The sequence below is a fragment of the Ostrea edulis genome, chromosome 4, assembly GCF_947568905.1.
Source record: "Ostrea edulis chromosome 4, xbOstEdul1.1, whole genome shotgun sequence".
NCBI classification, from domain to species: Eukaryota; Metazoa; Mollusca; class Bivalvia; order Ostreida; family Ostreidae; genus Ostrea; species Ostrea edulis.
The window spans coordinates 67,118,803-67,139,234 of NC_079167.1; the positions used below are offsets into that span (position 1 = coordinate 67,118,803).

General features: G+C 35.8%; 1 protein-coding gene and 1 long non-coding RNA gene across 21 annotated transcripts in view; one reads left to right on the forward strand and one right to left on the reverse strand.

The window, feature by feature from the left end:
- Positions 1-306: 306 nt before the first annotated feature.
- Positions 307-15,726, reverse strand: LOC130054282 (uncharacterized). Of its 2 annotated transcripts, XR_008802587.1 has the most exons (4): positions 14,292-15,726; positions 9,059-11,452; positions 3,662-3,717; positions 307-455 (listed from the first exon to the last, which is right to left on the reverse strand). It is a non-coding gene; the product is annotated as an uncharacterized LOC130054282 (long non-coding RNA). The 2 variants fall into 2 exon arrangements; XR_008802586.1 differs by lacking the exon at positions 3,662-3,717.
- Positions 11,171-20,432, forward strand: part of LOC125670863 (paired box protein Pax-5-like) — a 46,631-nt gene continuing 37,369 nt past the window's right edge. For all 19 annotated transcript variants that reach the window (XM_048906275.2, XM_048906279.2, XM_048906281.2 and 16 more), the window contains exon 1: positions 11,171-11,378. In XM_048906275.2, coding sequence (XP_048762232.1) covers positions 11,171-11,378 — 208 coding nt within the window. The remainder of the gene's footprint in view (positions 11,379-20,432) is intronic.

Genomic DNA, 20,432 nt, shown 5'->3' on the forward strand with positions numbered 1-20,432 from the left:
TTTTAATTCTCAACATATGGATGTCTTGTTGAGGGAGGTTTAAGAAGATATGAGAACCCAAGAAATTAGGTTTAAGAAGATATGAGAACCCAAGAAATTCGTAATAAAAGGAAAGTATTACATTCATATGATATTGAGCTGATGTAAAAGATTTTGCATAATTTCTTGCAAAAGTACATTTTATTGTTACATTGAACGATCAAATTTTTGCGAGATTCAAACCTATGATCCACAGATGTATAGGTTAACCCATATATCGTATAAGCTTCCCTAAATAAATATTTAAAAAAACTCAAAGACATTGTATTATATTGCTGACCTTCCTTTATTCATATGTTACAAAACAAAATATGTTACAAAACAAAATATGTTACAAAACAAAGTCTGTCACAGCTTGATGATGACTGATACTGCCGTAAGTAAAGTTCTGCAACTCCTGGCATTTTTACTGATCACTGTCACAAAATAAACATGTTGTAATAAAACACCCTATATAACCTTCCCATGGGCGTATTACATATAACCTTCTCACAGGCGTATTACATATAACCTTCTCACGGGCGTTATGCCGCGTATTACCTATAACCTTCTCACGGTCGTATTACATATGACCTTCTCACAGGCTTATTACACATAATCTTCTCACGGGCGTATTACATATAACCTTCTCACGGGTGTATTACATATGACCTTCTCACAGGCGTATACATATGTCCTTCTCATGGGCGTATTACATCTAACCTTCTCACGGGCGTATTACATATGACCTTCTCACAGACGTATTACATATGACCTTCTCACAGGTGTATTACATATAACCTTCTCACGGGCGTATTACATATAACCTTCTCACGAGCGTTATGCCGCGTATTACCTATAACCTTCTCACGGGCGTATTACATATGACCTTCTCACAGGCGTATTACACATAACCTTCTCACGGGCGTTATGCCGCGTATTACATATAACCTTCTCACAGACGTATTACATATGATCTTCTCACGGGCGTATTACATATAACCTTCTCACGGGCGTTATGCCGCGTATTACCTATAACCTTCTCACAGGCGTATTACATACGACCTTCTCACGGGTGTATTACATATGACCTTCTCACGGGCGTATTACATACGACCATCTCACAGGCGTATTACATATGACCTACTCACACACGTATTACATATACCCTTCGCACAGGCGTATTACATATGACCTTCTCACAGGTGTATTACCTATAACCTTCTCACGGGCGTATTACATATGACCTTCTCACAGGCGTATTACATATAACCTTCGCACAGGCGTATCACATATAACCTTCTCATGGGCGTATTACATATAACTTCCTCACGGGCATATTACACATAACCTTCTCACGGGCGTATTATCTATAACCTTCTCACGGGCGTATTACATCTAACCTTCTCACGGGCGTATTACATCTAACCTTCTCACAGGCGTATTACATCTAACCTTCTCACGGGCGTATTACATCTAACCTTCTCACAGGCGTATTACATCTAACCTTCTCACGGGCGTATTATGTATGGTTTATAGTACTCTTGTTTCCATTACAGTTGAATGGAAGTTGATGTTATGTTTTTAGGTCACCTGAATTCATTCAGGTGACCTATTGCTATCTGTTTTTGTCCGTCGTCGTTCGTCGTGCGTTAACATTTGAACATTTTCAGCTTCTTCTCTGAAACCCCTGAACCAATTTCAACCAATTTTGGCATGTAGCATCTGTGGGTGGAGGGGAACAAAAATTGTGAAATTCGTGGTCCCTGCCCCCCTGGGGCCTGAGGGGTGGGGCAAAAACCTTCAAAATGAGTGTAATTTTAAAAATCTTCTTCTTTACTCCTGGACATCAAGAAGCCAAACTGTGGGCATAATTATAATCAGCGTTGAGCCCTCTACCAAAATTGTGAAATTCATGGCCCCTGGGGCAGGGGTTCTTGTGTTAGGGTGGGGCCTCTATTGGTCATATAGTGAAAATGTAGAAATTCTTTGAAAATCTTCTCTGTCTCTGGGTATTAAGTAGACAAACTAATAGCATGGTAATGATGAGCAAGGATGCCTCTTTATACCCCCCGCAACAAGTTGTGGGGGGGTATACTGGAATCGGGTTGTCCGTCTGTCCGTCCGTCCGTCCGTCTGTAGACGCAATGGTTTCCGGGCTCTAAAGTTTTATCCTTTCCACCTACCGTCACCATATGATATATATGGACTACCCATGAGATGAAGATGTTCCCTATCGATTTTGGGGTCAAAAGGTCAAAGGTCAAGCACACTGGACATCGAAGTAGCAATATGGTTTCCGGGCTCTAAAGTTTTATCCTTTCCACCTACAGTCACCATATGATATATATGGACTACCCATGAGATGAAGATGTTCCCTATCGATTTTGGGGTCAAAAGGTCAAAGGTCAAGCACACTGGACATCGAAGTAGCAATATGGTTTCCGGGCTCTAAAGTTTTATCCTTTCCACCTACAGTCACCATATCATACATATGGACTACCCATAGGATGAAGATGTTCCCTATTGATTTTGGGGTCAAAAGGTCAAAGGTCAAGCGCACTGGACATTGAAGTAGCAATATGGTTTCCGGGCTCTAAAGCGTTATCCTTTCCACCTACAGTCACCATATCAAACATATTGACTACCCATGGGATGAAGATGTTCCCTATCGATTTTGGGGTCAAAGGTCAAGCGCACTGGACATTGAAGTAGCAATATGGTTTCCGGGCTCTAAAGCGTTATCCTTTCCACCTACAGTCACCATATCATACATATGGACTACCCATGGGATGAAGATGTTCCCTATCGATTTGGGGTCAAAAGGTCAAAGGTCATGCGCACTGGACATCGAAGTAGCAACACTCAGAAAAGAGGTAGTTTATACCTATTACCAACACCCTTTGGGAGATTGGGGTAAGCGGGTGGTATTCTTAGTGAGCATTGCTCACAGTACCTCTTGTTAAAAATTGTGAAATTCATGGCCCCTGGATCAGGGGTTCTGGTGCTAGGGTGGGGCTCTATAAGTCATATAGTGAAAATGCATTATTTCTTTGAAAATCTTCTTCTCTGTCCTTGGATATTAAGTAGACAAACCAATAGCATGGTTATGATGAGCAAGGATGCCTCTTTCAAAATTGTGAAATTCATGGCCCCTGGGTCAGGGGTTCTGGTATTAGGATGGGGCCCTATTGATCATATAGTGAAAATGCATTTTATTTCTTTGAAAATCTTCTCCTCTGCTGCTGGGTATTAAGTAGACAAACTAATAGTATGATAATGATGATCAAGGATGCTTCTTTCAAAACTGAAATTTATGGCCCCTGGGTCAGGGGTTCTGGTGCAAAGGCGGGGCTGACCACATAGCTATTCAATGTTTCTTCCATCCAAAAGTAAAATTCTTATATTTAAACACAAACCTAATTCAAACATTGGAAGGTTGTTACATGATACTCAGGTGACCTATAAGGCCCCTGGGCCTCTTGTCTGTATATTGTTCTCTGTGTCATGTTTTTCTGTGTATTGTTCTCTACAGAGAACATAACATCAAGCAGTTGAATTACAGAATAACTTTTCAGATTGTAGGAGATTTACTATGCACCTAGAAATTGACTATTGTAGTACTATCGGAACTGTAACCTACTGTTAAACGGTATCCTCCACACAGTGCAGAGCTGGGCGCTTATACACTCTGCATACCTGTATTGTAAAGCGAGGTTTCAGTGGTTCAAATAATATTGTATTCCATTCAATTTTAATTACAAAATCGCAATGGGCAGCAGACATAGTCTTTAACTAATAATAAACCCCTCTATTTCCTTCATTATGGCAATAATGGGGCTTTACATGCAGACAAATGCAGGAAAAAAAATGATGTATTCCCGATTAACGTTTTGGATTAAATTTTGTTGTATGTTTGAAGTTGTTTATCATATTCTTTCTGTTCAAAGTTTTATATAGTAATCACATACATATGTAAAGAGCTACATGTAATAAAAAAAAACTCAAAAGGATCATTTTTCAAAATGAAAACATTTTTCATTTAATAAATACATAGAGCTAATGTCGAGAAAACATTTCATGGAATCAGCATTATAACATAAACAACATTACATTAAAACATACTATAGAGAGCATAACATCAGCACCACAGAGAACAATACACAGAAAAACGTGACATAGAGAACAAAACACAGAAAAAAGATGACATAGAGAATACACAGAAAACATGGCATAGAGAACAATACCCATAAAAACGTGACGTAGAGATCATGAAATTAAAACATGATATAGAGAGCATAACATCAACATCATAAAGAACAATACACAGAAAACCATGACATAGAGAACAATACACAGAAAAACATGACACAGAGAACAATATACAGAAAAACATGACACAGAGAACATAACATCAACATCACAGCGAAGAATACACCGAAACACATGACATAGAGAACAATACACAGAAAAATGTGATATAAAGAACAATACGCAGAAAAACATGACACAGAGAACAATATACAAAAAACCATGACATAGAGAACAATACAAAGGAAAATATGACATAGAGAACAATACACAGAAAAACATGACATAGAGAACAATACCCATAAAAACGTGACGTAGAGAACATGAAATTAAAACATGATATAGAGAGCATAACATCAACATCATAGAGAACAATACACAGAAAAACATGACATAGAAATCAATACACAGAAAAACATGACGCAGAGAACAATACACAGAAAACATGACACAGAGAACAATACACAGAAAAACATGACATAAAGAACAATACACCGAAAAACATGACATAAAGAACATTACACAGAAAAACATGACACAGAGAACAATACACAGAAAAACATGACACAGAGAATAATACACCGAAAAACATGACGCAGAGAACATAACATCAACACCATAACGAATAATACACAGAAAAACATGACATAGAGAACAATACACAGAAAAACATGACATAAAGAACATTACACCGAAAAACATGACATAAAGAACATTACACAGAAAAACATGACGCAGAGAACAATACAATACAAATAGAATATAACAGAGACAACACTATAAATAGAACATAACAAAAAATGCTATGTATTGAACTTAACAGACAACACTATCAATAGAACTTAACAGACAACACTATCAATAGACTTAACAGAGACAACACTATCAATAGAACTTAACAGACAACACTATCAATAGACTTAACAGAGACAACACAATAGATAGAAAATAAAAGAAACAGTACTTTGAATAGAACATAACACAGACATCTCTATAAATAGAATATAACAGAAACAACACTATGAATAAAGCCTAATATAGACAACATTATAGATAGAATATAATAGAGACAAAACTATACATAGAACATAATAGAGACAGCACTATAAATAGAATATAATAGAGACAACACTATAAATAGAATATAATAGAGACAAAACTATAAATAGAAAATAACAGACAACACTATAAATAGAATATAATAGAGACAACACTATAAATAGAATATAATAGAGACAAAACTATAAATAGAAAATAACAGACAACACTATGATAGAATATAACAGAGACAACGCGGACAACAAAACATAGATAACATCACATAGAGAACAGAACTTAGACAACACAACATAGATAACATAATTTAGATAACATAACACAGACAACACAACATAAGCAATGTTACACAGACAACACAACATAAGCAATGTTACACAGACAACACAACATAAGCAATGTTACACAGACAACACAACATAAGCAATGTTACACAGAGAACACAACATAAGCAATGTTACACAGACAACACAACATAAGCAACGTTACACAGACAACACAACATAAGCAATGTTACACAGACAACACAACATAAAAAGCAATGTTACACAGACAACACTACATAAGCAATGTTACACAGACAACACAACATAAGCAATGTTACACAGACAACACAACATAAGCAACGTTACACAGACAACACAACATAAGCAATGTTACACAGACAACACAACATAAGCAATGTTACACAGACAACACAACATAAGCAATGTTACACAGAGAACACAACATAAGCAATGTTACACAGACAACACAACATAAAAAGCAATGTTACACAGACAACACTACATAAGCAATGTTACACAGACAACACAACATAAGCAATGTTACACAGACAACACAACATAAGCAACGTTACACAGACAACACAACATAAGCAATGTTACACAGACAACACAACATAAGCAATGTTACACAGACAACACAACATAAGCAATGTTACACAGACAACACAACATAAGCAATGTTACATAGACAACACAACATAAGCAATGTTACACAGACAACACAACATAAGCAATGTTACACAGACAACACAACATAAGCAACGTTACACAGACAACACAACATAAGCAATGTTACACAGACAACACAACATAAGCAATGTTACACAGACAACACAACATAAGCAATGTTACACAGAGAACACAACATAAGCAATGTTACACAGACAACACAACATAAGCAATGTTACACAGAGAACACAACATAAGCAATGTTACACAGACAACACAACATAAGCAATGTTACACAGACAACACAACATAAGCAATGTTACACAGAGAACACTACATAAAAAGCAATGTTACACAGACAACACAACATAAGCAATGTTACACAGACAACACAACATAAGCAATGTTACACAGAGAACACAACATAAGCAATGTTACACAGACAACACAACATAAGCAATGTTACACAGACAACACAACATAAGCAATGTTACACAGACAACACAACATAAGCAATGTTACACAGAGAACACTACATAAAAAGCAATGTTACACAGACAACACAACATAAGCAATGTTACACAGACAACACAACATAAGCAATGTTACACAGAGAACACTACATAAAAAGCAATGTTACACAGAGAACACTACATAAAAAGCAATGTTACACAGACAACACAACATAAGCAATGTTACAAAGACAACACAACATAAGCAATGTTACACAGACAACACAACATAAGCAATGTTACATAGACAACACAACATAAGCAATGTTACACAGACAACACAACATAAGCAATGTTACACAGACAACACAACATAAGCAACGTTACACAGACAACACAACATAAGCAATGTTACACAGACAACACAACATAAGCAATGTTACACAGACAACACAACATAAGCAATGTTACACAGAGAACACAACATAAGCAATGTTACACAGACAACACAACATAAGCAATGTTACACAGAGAACACAACATAAGCAATGTTACACAGACAACACAACATAAGCAATGTTACACAGACAACACAACATAAGCAATGTTACACAGAGAACACTACATAAAAAGCAATGTTACACAGACAACACAACATAAGCAATGTTACACAGACAACACAACATAAGCAATGTTACACAGAGAACACAACATAAGCAATGTTACACAGACAACACAACATAAGCAATGTTACACAGACAACACAACATAAGCAATGTTACACAGACAACACAACATAAGCAATGTTACACAGAGAACACTACATAAAAAGCAATGTTACACAGACAACACAACATAAGCAATGTTACACAGACAACACAACATAAGCAATGTTACACAGAGAACACTACATAAAAAGCAATGTTACACAGAGAACACTACATAAAAAGCAATGTTACACAGACAACACAACATAAGCAATGTTACAAAGACAACACAACATAAGCAATGTTACACAGAGAACACAACATAAGCAATGTTACACAGAGAACACAACATAAGCAATGTTACACAGACAACACAACATAAGCAATGTTACACAGAGAACACTACATAAAAAGCAATGTTACACAGACAACACAACATAAGCAATGTTACACAGACAACACAACATAAGCAATGTTACACAGAGAACACAACATAAGCAATGTTACACAGACAACACAACATAAGCAATGTTACACAGAGAACACAACATAAGCAATGTTACACAGACAACACAACATAAGCAATGTTACACAGACAACACAACATAAGCAATGTTACACAGACAACACAACATAAGCAACGTTACACAGACAACACTACATAAGCAATGTTACACAGAGAACACAACATAAGCAATGTTACACAGACAACACAACATAAGCAACGTTACACAGACAACACAACATAAGCAATGTTACACAGACAACACAACATAAGCAATGTTACACAGAGAACACAACATAAGCAATGTTACACAGACAACACTACATAAGCAATGTTACACAGAGAACACAACATAAGCAATGTTACACAGACAACACAACATAAGCAATGTTACACAGACAACACTACATAAGCAATGTTACACAGAGAACACAACATAAGCAATGTTACACAGACAACACAACATAAGCAATGTTACACAGACAACACAACATAAGCAATGTTACACAGACAACACAACATAAGCAATGTTACACAGACAACACAACATAAGCAATGTTACACAGACAACACAACATAAGCAATGTTACACAGACAACACTACATAAGCAATGTTACACAGAGAACACAACATAAGCAATGTTACACAGAGAACACAACATAAGCAATGTTACACAGACAACACAACATAAGCAATGTTACACAGACAACACAACATAAGCAATGTTACACAGACAACACAACATAAGCAATGTTACACAGAGAACACAACATAAGCAATGTTACACAGACAACACAACATAAGCAATGTTACACAGACAACACAACATAAGCAATGTTACACAGACAACACAACATAAGCAATGTTACACAGACAACACAACATAAGCAACGTTACACAGACAACACTACATAAAAAGCAAAACGTATGCATCTCAATAAACAAAGAACATAATCAAGAGCATTGCATAAATAGTTTTATATACGATGGAACATGAAATAGCATTATTGTTATAGTTTACTTTGAAAAATAAACAAGGCTCTAGTACTTACTGTTGATATCAGATTGTAGAAAGACGTTTCTGAAATATACAATAGCAAATTTTACTTTTCTAAGCCTTTAGAATACAGAGGTACATACATGCTATACTTCTGAATTATTTAGTCCAAAACTCACGTTGACTGGAGAGACAAGGTAACACGTCTGATGTGAACATGTATATTTACTCGTCTGGAAAAATACTTACCTTATCTTACCTTACTTGGTCTCATTATGTGCCTTTCTTTCAGCAAACCACGAGTTTTGTATAGCGATACATTATTCTGAAGCCAAAACGTCATGCTGTAGTAGGAAATTGCCTACTCATGCGACTAGAATTACCATACGATGGTATTTAAAACCTGAGCCCAAAGTTAAACATTTACTGATATTAACAAGATGCTTTGCAATTTTTTTTTTATTTCAAGTGTACAATCCTAATATGTAATCTGAAGTACTAAATTTTGAAATGTTGCTTGAAATGAAAAAAAATAATGCTTTGAAAATTTTAGCAAAGTTTTCTACATAATTTATCTATTACTTATATGTCAGGGCAAACTATTAATTTCACTTCTTCCTCATTACTCAGTTTCAACTATCTCCGTTCGTTTTATTATCTCAAGTTGCATCTATACATTTAAAGTGCAAATTTCCTATGTCAGAGTCAGAGTTAGTCTCTAGACAAAATAATTATTACCTTTCATTATTCAGAACCCCAAATAAGACGAAAACATTCCTCTTCAAAAGGAAAATTTACCTATACAGAGTGGTTGTGCTAAGAATGTGTCAAAGGTGTATTAATACCCTCTCACAAAGCCGTATTATTCATGGAATGAAAAGGGAATCAGATATTTGCCATAGTTAGGTCTACTCCACTTAGATTTTATATATGCCTACAGTAAATATGAAACGCACGCATATAAAAACCGGTCTAAGGTCTCTCCAGGTAGAGCTTTTTCTCTCTGATCGTACCTTGAGGGTCTATTACAAAGATGGCCGCCTGCTTATATGTGTTGATGTTCAGGATTTGGTAAAGCAAAATAAACTTTTTTGCAACATTACCCCCATGCCTAAGATTTGTGTATTTGACTGTTAATTTAGTTAGGTATGCAGATACTTGAGCGATAGATCCAGAAAAGAATGACACAGGATTCCAGATACGATCTATTATCTTTTTTTTGAAGCCGCATTGGTATTTTTAAGGTTTTCCATAAGATAAAAAAGTTTTGGTGACAAATATTCAACCTATCCTTTACCATGATTGTCTGATATATCAATCATATTGTTTCTTGTCGTCATAACTTTAACGCATTATAACAGTTTTAGTATGGGAGATTTGTCATGCAAATCCACGCCCCGTTTTAGCAGTCCCTTTTCATCTGGTGTTGTATTTCGGGTATAATATGGATCAGGTAACTAAACTCAGGTAATCACCAGCACTATACCCTAACATCTGATCCCCTATGCCTCCTGAAATGAAAATAAGTATCCACACACCACGTATATTGGCCTCACATATAAAAATGTATGTCGCCTGTTAGCAAAACACCACGTCGATGACGATGGCTTTTAATGGCGGGAAAGACAAGGTCGACCAATCAACTCTCAGGTAAATCTTTAAATATGCATGAAGGTAAAAAATAGACAAAAATCATTACAACGGATTTTGCCAGCTTTGTAAACGTATCGTCCATTTTCTCAACTTGAACAGGTTGGTATTGGTACAACACACATAGATATTGGAGAAACTGTCGTTGATCTCTTTCTGTTAACTTGTACGTCTGGTCCGAAACACGGTTGACTGGACACCATCGACAGGTAGTGTATATACTCTTTATTTTCTTCACGCATGTTTGCTCCGACCTGCGAACCGCTGCGCGGCTTTACATGGTTGCCTTCTGTCAACATTTCGTACGGAAGTTAAACCATGAGAGCATTACAAACTTTATGAATGATCGATGTTTGTTATGATTCGCTGGAATAAGTTCTTGACACAATTTCACAACTATATCTTTCCAGTGGAATTACTGAGGACCGAAGATTTTTTTTCCTTTGACGGAATATAATAAGTCACACCGCTGGCAAAAACGATCATCGTGGAGGTCCTACACAGTCAAATTGAAAACATGGAGGCGGCTCCTGAACGGGACCAGACCCCCGAAGAGCATGATGAACCTGATGCTCAGCCGACCATCATCACCCTCATCCCCGTCTCACAAGAGGAGATCCCAACCATGCCTGAAATGGTCCAACCCAATGAGACGAACAATAACACAATCGTTACGAACGCAGTGGTTATTAATAATGACGGCTCGGCGAAAGTTGTTGGAAAAGGTAAGGACTTTTCTTTTTGGGCTTCCACGCCTTTTTGATTCTCACTCAAGCAGCAAATCCAAAACATTGGACACCTAGAGAGAGAAATGAGTGCATACAGGTTCATCTGATACTACAAGAGTATGATTGTACTGTTGTATGTATTGATGAATATATAATATAGAGATTTTCAAACGTATTTTTTAATTGGAGCGCAACGAAACGACTCGATACGTCTAAATCAATATACCTCTATTTCCATTTGTAAATATTTGGGGTAAAAATCGACAAGCAACGTGCACACAATGCTAACACATATTTTCATCATGAAATTAATATTAGCGGACATGCTTGTTCATCAAATGTATGTCAAATATGGCCCCTGGACAAGTGTTATTTTGCCACTTAATACTAGTATACCACCTTTCCATTTCACTATGGTCTTTCGGGACCAGCAGATAAAAAATGTCTACCTTACTAATTTACTTGTAGAAATCTATAACACGTGTTTTTCATACCAATTATTTTGTATTTCAATAGAATGTACATACCACCGAACCTACTGATATGAAATACATCTAACCTTAGTACAATTTTAATGAAAACGACTGTTGTCAACTCATTCTGTTTTCGTTTTGGCAAAAGTTGTTCTTCCTTAGTCAAGATGTCGAAGATGACCATGAGAGGTACCCATTAATTAAAAACGCTTCCAGGCACGATGAAAGGGTCTTTTGTATAGCATCTTAATACACACCCTTGAGATATTTATAAAATATCGAAACAATTCTTTAATTCTCTAGAATCCTCGGTTTAAATCAAATACGAAAATATCCCGTCTTTTGTTTGGATTCCTTTACATTGACAGAATTCTCAGCTTGGGGCCTGGGGAGTAAGAGTAATTCTGAATACTTGATTGTAAAATTGTCAAATCACCACCTCCTAACTGCATGAAGCAAATACCCTCTCATGAATGACAGAGCTTACAAATTTCATTTTTCTCCCTTTTCATGGCAATAATTGGAGTCTTATGGCATATTATTCAGTTAAAATACATGGGACGAAACGATGATACCAAAACTAACGAACACAAAGGTGTATCAGATGACGAAATATGAACTTGGTTGTTTGGTTTGTTAATAGGTTCGAATTTTGATCAATAACATAAAAGCTTCATTTTGTTGAAAGTGCTGCTTCACGAAATACTGAGTAACAGGTTGGTGATAATGAAAAATTATAAGTGCATTCGGATTATTTCTGTAGAATGATGTATTTAATTTTTTTCTGACTTTTTATAAAAGACAATGAAAATATATGTAACGAAAATTTTAGTCATCAACAGAATGCACCAAGCTCATCATCTCGTGTTGTAAACCAGTAGAAATGATGAAGGCCATTACAGACGACACAAATTTCTCGAAAATGTAGATACCAAATACGATAAAAAACCATTTCCATTATCACCCAGAGTAGGGGAAAAGATAATTAAAGTTCATATGTCGAACCTGGGCGCCTATTACACGTATCACCTTGAAGATGGCGACCCTAAGGGTAACTGATTTTCAGAAGAATCTATCTAGTTGTTATCTAGGTCCATCAAAGTGACCAGCACAAAATGTCCCCAGGCAATCGTTGGAGATATTTATTTTTCCCAATCATTTTGTGCGTGTTTGTTGGAGAGTATATGTCTGGCCAGCGATTAAAAAACTATAAAAACAATCCCCCATCTCGCAATTCAAAGACATGCTGGATAGTTTGCGAAGATAATTGTTTTGTCGTGGATTCTTTCTCCTTTTTTTCCCCAATCATTACGTTCGTGTTGACACAAAAGTTTAAACCTTCAGCCAATGGTAGATATGCAAAAATTTCGATGGGTGATTTGTCTCCATTTCGCTGCCGATTTCTTGTTGTCAGGTATTTGTCGAAGGTAGTTCATACCAAGACCATATTCACGAAAGTGAACAATGGAGTGATATGAATGAATAATTATCATAATTGAAGTTATAAATCATTCAGACGGTCTATGAATTCACTAGTAATATCGCTAGATTTTTTTCTTTTAACTTTATGACGATAGGCCGGAAAATATCGCTTAAATCATCAATATATTAACAATAAAAATAGTCTAACGACGGTTTCACTCTCTATATATGTTCTTTCATGCCATCTTATCGTTTTGGGGATCTTTTGAAAACTTAAAAAACAAGAAATACTATATATTTTTTTTTACAGGGACTTCTTCAGTTTGGCTACAATAATTGGGGCTTTTCGCTGTCGTTAACAATGACATAAACTCCTCAGCTTAAGAAATATCATTGCAGTGTTATTTGTCCCCCAGAAGGGATCATTCTTATCAAATGTTGAGCCTTCCAAGAGAGAACCTTATTGCGTCAAATTACTTTCCTAACAGGTGTTAATTATATGCAATTCTTAATCTCCAAAAATGTTTTGTCCCTTTTATAGTAACATTTTGCAAGTAACAATGAAAATGCATTTTAATTCAAGAAAATGTTGACAATTATCAAGAGAATTTAAAAACCTTATGTATTATTTGTTAGGGAATGAGAATAGTAGTATTTCCATAACGAAATTCCATAAAAATGACGTGAAAATGTGGCTCATGAATAATGTAACAAAATGACACATTTAGGGTTATGCAATGTGTTCCTACATAAAACCGACTGAGATTAAGTGGCAAGGTTTTGAAATTCGATTACCATCCGTAAATACAGATGGTATGTTTTTGATATTCAACTATATGATTGAGAACTTCATTTTTATTTCTGAAATCACTCCTCGTGAGACTGACATTTCTGCATTGAAAATAAAAGGCTGTTCCTTTAAAAGAATTTCATTTAAATTTTTAAAATTACTTTAGTTTTAACTATAAAATACCACATACTATAGACGTAGTAGCCCAGGGGTTCGGAAGCTCACCTCGTCACCTAGACTGAAGCGTTCAGTTCTTTATCCTTTTGCGGTGTCCAACCTAAGACGTGTGGCATAGGTAGGGACTGCTTCTGCGTCAAGAGTGAAAATCATGGGTCTTATGGATATGACTTTTAAAAAAAACGATCTTAAATGCATTTAAGTAAAACTTTGTGGCATTTCACTTAAAGATGAACGACGTCTCTATATGAATAAAAAACAAATTCGAATAAGACGTAAAACTATACAAAACAAGACATGTGCATGCACGTGTTGGGAAATAATGATTGTGGTACGGTGTCCACAGCAACGGATATTTCGATGAGTCATGAGAAGTCTTGAAAATATAAACATAATATATCTAAACAATTTTTAAAAAAAAGTCATTTATTGTTGGCAAAACTAGGTGGTAATATTGGACTTCAATAAATAAAAGAGAGGAACATGTCGGTTTGAAGTGATAATACATAGCTTTATAATGTTCCCTACCTCAATTTATTTCCCTCTAGTATTTTAAAATTCTAAAGTGTAAATACCACTCTATCAGTTTCATCTTTTTAATATACATTTCATGTAAATTACAGTTTTCCATTTAGATACGGGCGGGAAGGGTGACTTTAAAGTAAACCTTTTTTGTGTGTGATGCTGATGAAAACCTTATTATTCTGATAAATTATTCATGTTTTTAAGTTATCTTAATCATCTGGGTTTTTTTAAACAGAAATACACGATTTCATGTGAAAATGCATGGTATTCCAAAGCACTGAAATTTTCACAGTAAACATGTAATATTTCTTCGATTACATGATCGGTTAGACTGCATTACTAATACCCAAATACCCATTGTAAACAGGGTCACAACAGAAAAAAACAAAATTAAATTTATGCGTGTATATATACATATGTAACAGATGTAACACAAGATTGTTGCTGTTTGTTTAAGACATTATTGATAAAATAGATACAAACCTATATTTGTAAATATTTTTGCATGAAACAGATGATGTTTCTTTCAATTAATTATACACACGTGTTGGTAAAACCCAATGCAATGAGGATATGAGGATATATTAATGACGAGTTCTTTCAGCTTTGGATGCACACCACTATACATTTCCTTGTAAGATCTTTGAGATGAAACTAATAGAGAATGGAAAAGTAAATATGAAATATGATTAAGGAAGTGCACGAAAAGCTGACAACACTGGAGAAGGACGCTAAACATCACTCGCTCATTCTTGACATTTGTATGAGCACATATTGTGTATTCTACCTCCTTCAGCGTGTCACGTGATTCCGGAAACTTCCTCGGTACTACTATTTCAGAATCATTCCATATGCTGATAGAAATACTCTGATATGAACTCTTTATGCAAATACTATAACGTGAAAGTTCCGGGACATTTACATCATGTTTAACTTAAACGATACGTGAATGAGCACTAAAAACAGAACGCATTTTACATGTGTAATGTTAGGTTTTCTTCTCTGCTACTTTTTCTTTGAAGTTTGTAATGTCTCCTTGCACATATTTCTGGTCAATTACAAATTACAAATTGCTGAAACTCTACTAGATAAAATCTGTCTCGTGTGTTATTGTAGCTTACAGTGTATTTCATTTGCAGGTATAAGTGAACCGCGCGTGTTTATATTTTCATATTGATTTTTAAAACACCAATTTGATCAATAATGAATACGTTGACTCAGGTTCCTTTTGCATGGTGTTCTGAAAGGATATACGCAAACAAAAAACTTTCAACACGTAATGAAAAAATTCAATTATAATTAACGTGTGTTATGAAGGACCAAATTTGTTTAGTCATCGTGGTAATAATTTAGTTGTTTAGAAAGATTCATTACTGTAACAGTAAAGCTTTGTTTTAGAAATGCAATATTTTCTAGGAAAGGGGTAACCTCCATGTTGACAAATGAATTTTTTGTCATTTATATTCAAGATTTTTGTCGTGAAACTGTAAAATGCTTGCATTATGGCGTCACTAACGCTCATTCGAATTCATTCTAGACTTTGTAGAGTAGTTTCTCAGAGGCCAATGCATTTAAATAAAAACTGTACACCAGAATTTACTTTACTCCGCCTTTTAAGTCTTCAGAGCAAAGAAATGTTTTTCCTAATGAAAAGCGTCGAGCACGGACTCTGTATTTGCACAGCTTGTTTGCTCAGAGCTAACATTCTTTTATTAGAACTATTTTTTTAGTGAAACCCTTTGATAACTATGCCAGTTAAATTTTGCGTGCGCTTGTCTTTGACTTTTTCCTCTCTCCCTTTCTCCTCCTCCACAAATGTCCCGTTTCTTTCCTTGGATAGGGATTGTAATCTTTCCTGAACACTTTAACACACTGTTTTCGCAACTAGAATCTGTGTTAATATTGGAACACGATATTTTAAGTAAATGAAGTTAAATCGAAAGAGGTACTTAACTACTGAAAATATTTTTGTCAATAAGGATTCACCCCTCTGGTGCCAGTACTGCAGCTCCTGACTACTTGTGTATTCGTGCCAGTTAGAATTCAATGATACCATCAGTTTATGTAATTTACGCATTTTCTCGCAAGACAACAGATCGTACATGCTTTCATTAACAAATTTTTTTCTTGGCTCTAAAGCCTAGTTTTTGTTTTAAAATCAGAAATGGTATAATCGGTTAGTAGAAAATTGCATTTCCTGAATTGCAGACAGTTACAGGTATTTCAATGGTTAGTACTTACGTAAATAAAGAGAAAGTCTTTCACAAGAATTGTATGATTTTGTGGTAAACATATTGACGTGTTATGACTCATAAAAACAACCTACTAAGATCCGTCTAACGAATATTTTGGCTATTTCTGTCTATTATTTTAATATTGCACAAGATAGATGGGGCAATACTTTTCTCACCATTTCGTGATTTTGAACTGGTATATAAACACATCCAGTGAATGGAATCCTTTGTTTAACCTATTTAGCTGTTGTGAATGATATTGTACAAGAGGAGTTCGGGAGATACTTTAAGATCTTTGATTTTTACTAGTTTCCCTGTACTTTGTGATGGTTGCCACCCTCACTGTCATCACTGATCCCGTCTCCATATTTAAAATTTTCACAGAAAAACAAAAAAGCATGTGTTCGTAAATAAAGGCGTAATCTTAATACTGAATTTCGAGGGAAACATTAAGATGAAAAATAAATTCTGTTCATCCTTTATGTATGACAGACTATGCTATAAAATGGTAATTAGATATTCTGATTTTTGAAAGACCTATATATCATTCCAAAAATCTTTTGTCCCACCAAGCTCGCATTGTTTGTTATGTATAGTATAAAGTGAATTTTGCTTTGGGTTTCCACCGGTAAATCACATGACAGATAATTCTGAGGGATACCCGGTAACTGGGGGTGTCGTATGAACTTGGAATCGACAGTGTGGAAATAAATACCTTGATATTCCTTTTGCCTTGAAATCTTTTAATTGCATTATAAAATTATTAGAACGTAAGCAACTTTCTGTATCAGAATATTTTTGATATGCAAGAATGTCAGTCATTCGTCTTCAAAGAAGTGTGGCATGAATATTAAAAGTTTTAATGCGCTGTCATTGGAAAATTTGAATTATGCATTTATTCGTTTTTTGCATACTGTCAGAGGATCTCTTACTTTTGGACAATATTAGTTCAGTAGTTAAGAGTTAAAGCTATATGTACCCGTAATGTCCTTATGTTAATCAGTCATTAAGTTGACATCCCTCTAACGTGTGAAGTTCTCCCCAAAAAATCCTTATACAAAGCTAAATATAGCATATACATGTACCTCTATATTCGGCTGCTTGATTAATATCGCTGCTATCACTGGGCTAGCTTACAAATGATCTATATGTGTCATTTGGGTTACTTGTCTAAATGCTCTGCACTATCTGAGCCCAGTGGCACTTTATGCCTTTCAGGTCAACCAGACCTACTCTTACCTCACTAATCCACTTCTGTCGTGCATGGTGTGAGCGTTACAGTCCCGCGCTTTCCAATAAGTCTTCCCAGGGCTTAGACAGTCGCTGGACCTTGCAAGCCAACTTCAGATTATTGTATACAAGTCTTCTTTTTAAAAGAACACCACATTGTTAACCCTTGATATCGATATGCTACTTAAAATATTTGTCTGGAATACACATTCAGACCTGAGTAATTTTTCGAGTATTTAGCTCCAACCATGTATGACTTTCATTCATAAAACGCTAAGTGTAACGGATTTTGTCATATTTCTGTTGACGGCTGGAATCGCTTCGCCGCTCATTCGCTTCCAAGAGTGGTTTGGTTAAGGTGTTATTTGCTGCGGTTCTCCACACTAGCTACAAAACGAGAGAGCGGCATCATGACAGATACCGGACTAATTAAGTGTACTCGTGCCAAGTGCTTTATGAACGATTTGTCAACACTCTACTGTGCTTCAAGTGTCTTGCAAAGACTATAGCCATGAGGACACCGTATGCCATTGAGCTATGCTAAAGAGTCTTCTTGTACCGCGTTGGTGTTCAGCTAATATCAATTGGAGCTTAAATAGAAATTACCCTATAACTTTTCAAATCATCAGCTTTTTGACAATTGGCATTCGTTTTTGTTTTTTTCCTCGCCGAGCTGTCTGATTTCTTCGTTCTAATATCTACCTGTCTTGAAGTGGTATATCCAATAAAAATTCAATATATTCCCTATTGTTCAAACAGCCCGATGAAAAATGGTTTATTGATAGTCCTCCGAAAGAAAGAGTGCAAATTGTGAAGTTGCCTATTGAAGGAAAAACTGTGGCAGTAAATTGAATTTACAAATTTTAATTAGTCACCCAGAAGAGCTCAGTCAATGTCTCTGCACGAGGTCTGCCAGTGAGTAGGCCTTGTTTGAAAAGACCTAATATGCCCAAGTCAGGACTGCCTTTTCAGCCTCTGGCTGGGGTTCCACGGGATTATTTCATCGAAAACTTTACCTGCAATGTCGCCATGGTAACATCGCATTAACCTTTGTCGGCCACCAAGGGTGCACTTGGTGTGTTAAAAGGTGTATGATCTTCTTCCGATATGTTGAGCAATTCAATCTCTACTGTCATCTGTGTGTGAAGGCGGTCATCGTAAATAGCGTTATGGCGAAAAAATGGTGGTATTATCCAACGAGGACCTGTGGATATTGAATTGGTCTCGTCAAGATGGTCTTTGTTGGAGGTCTATGAAACAGCGTAGAATTGTCGCGTGATAAGTGTGAGGCACTCAACTCAATTTCTATAAACAGTCCCTACAGTTACAGCGTACTGTTGTACTAAATGTAAAGATGTTTTACGATCTGAGAACTATTTTGTTTAATTTATAAATGTAATAGTATACTCATTCCAAAAAAGTACCATATTGATCTCATACAAAAACTTTGGAATTGATACATGCAAAACATATTCAAACGTAGTTCAGTTCAATGTTATGACTTGGATTTGCTGCAGGCAATATTGACAGCAATGGGAAAAAAATGAAAATATAATTACCTGTCTACGTCTTGTGTGGGAAAATGTATCGTGAATGTAGTGTTTTTAATTGATGTGGAAAAGCCCTCTTAAACAAGTTGAATATTTACATAAAGGGTATGTTCGCAGTTTGTATTGGGCACACGTGAAATTTTGACAACATGACAAGTTTACTGAGTGTGGAATTTAACAGTGGCCATAGTCTTTTATATTATTCGGGAAGAATATTTGTACTCCAATTTAGTCTTCTACCAATAACCCAGCTATATTCTAAATCTTCTGAATGACCTAATATTTGGAATTCGGCTTTATTTTTCCCCAGCTGAACAATAACGCCGCGCGATTAAAATTCTCCGTAAACAAGTCTTGGGTATGTTTTAGTTGCACCTGTGTTCGCGATTTTTTTAACCGGTGGAAAGCATGCAAGTACCCGCCATATTGTCGCTGGAATATGTATACCCTGAATAGGAGATCTGGGATGATAAGATCGTATTTGGGTGTTTTTACCACAAGGTTTTATGTTTTTCTCCAAGATCCATTGTTTAGCATTCACGCCATTTCGGTACCTGACACCGTGGCTTGGCCCACGAAAAACGATGCCATACATTAATTGGAACCGTTTACAATATTAAATCTCACAGGCAAAGTAGAATTTTCATAAA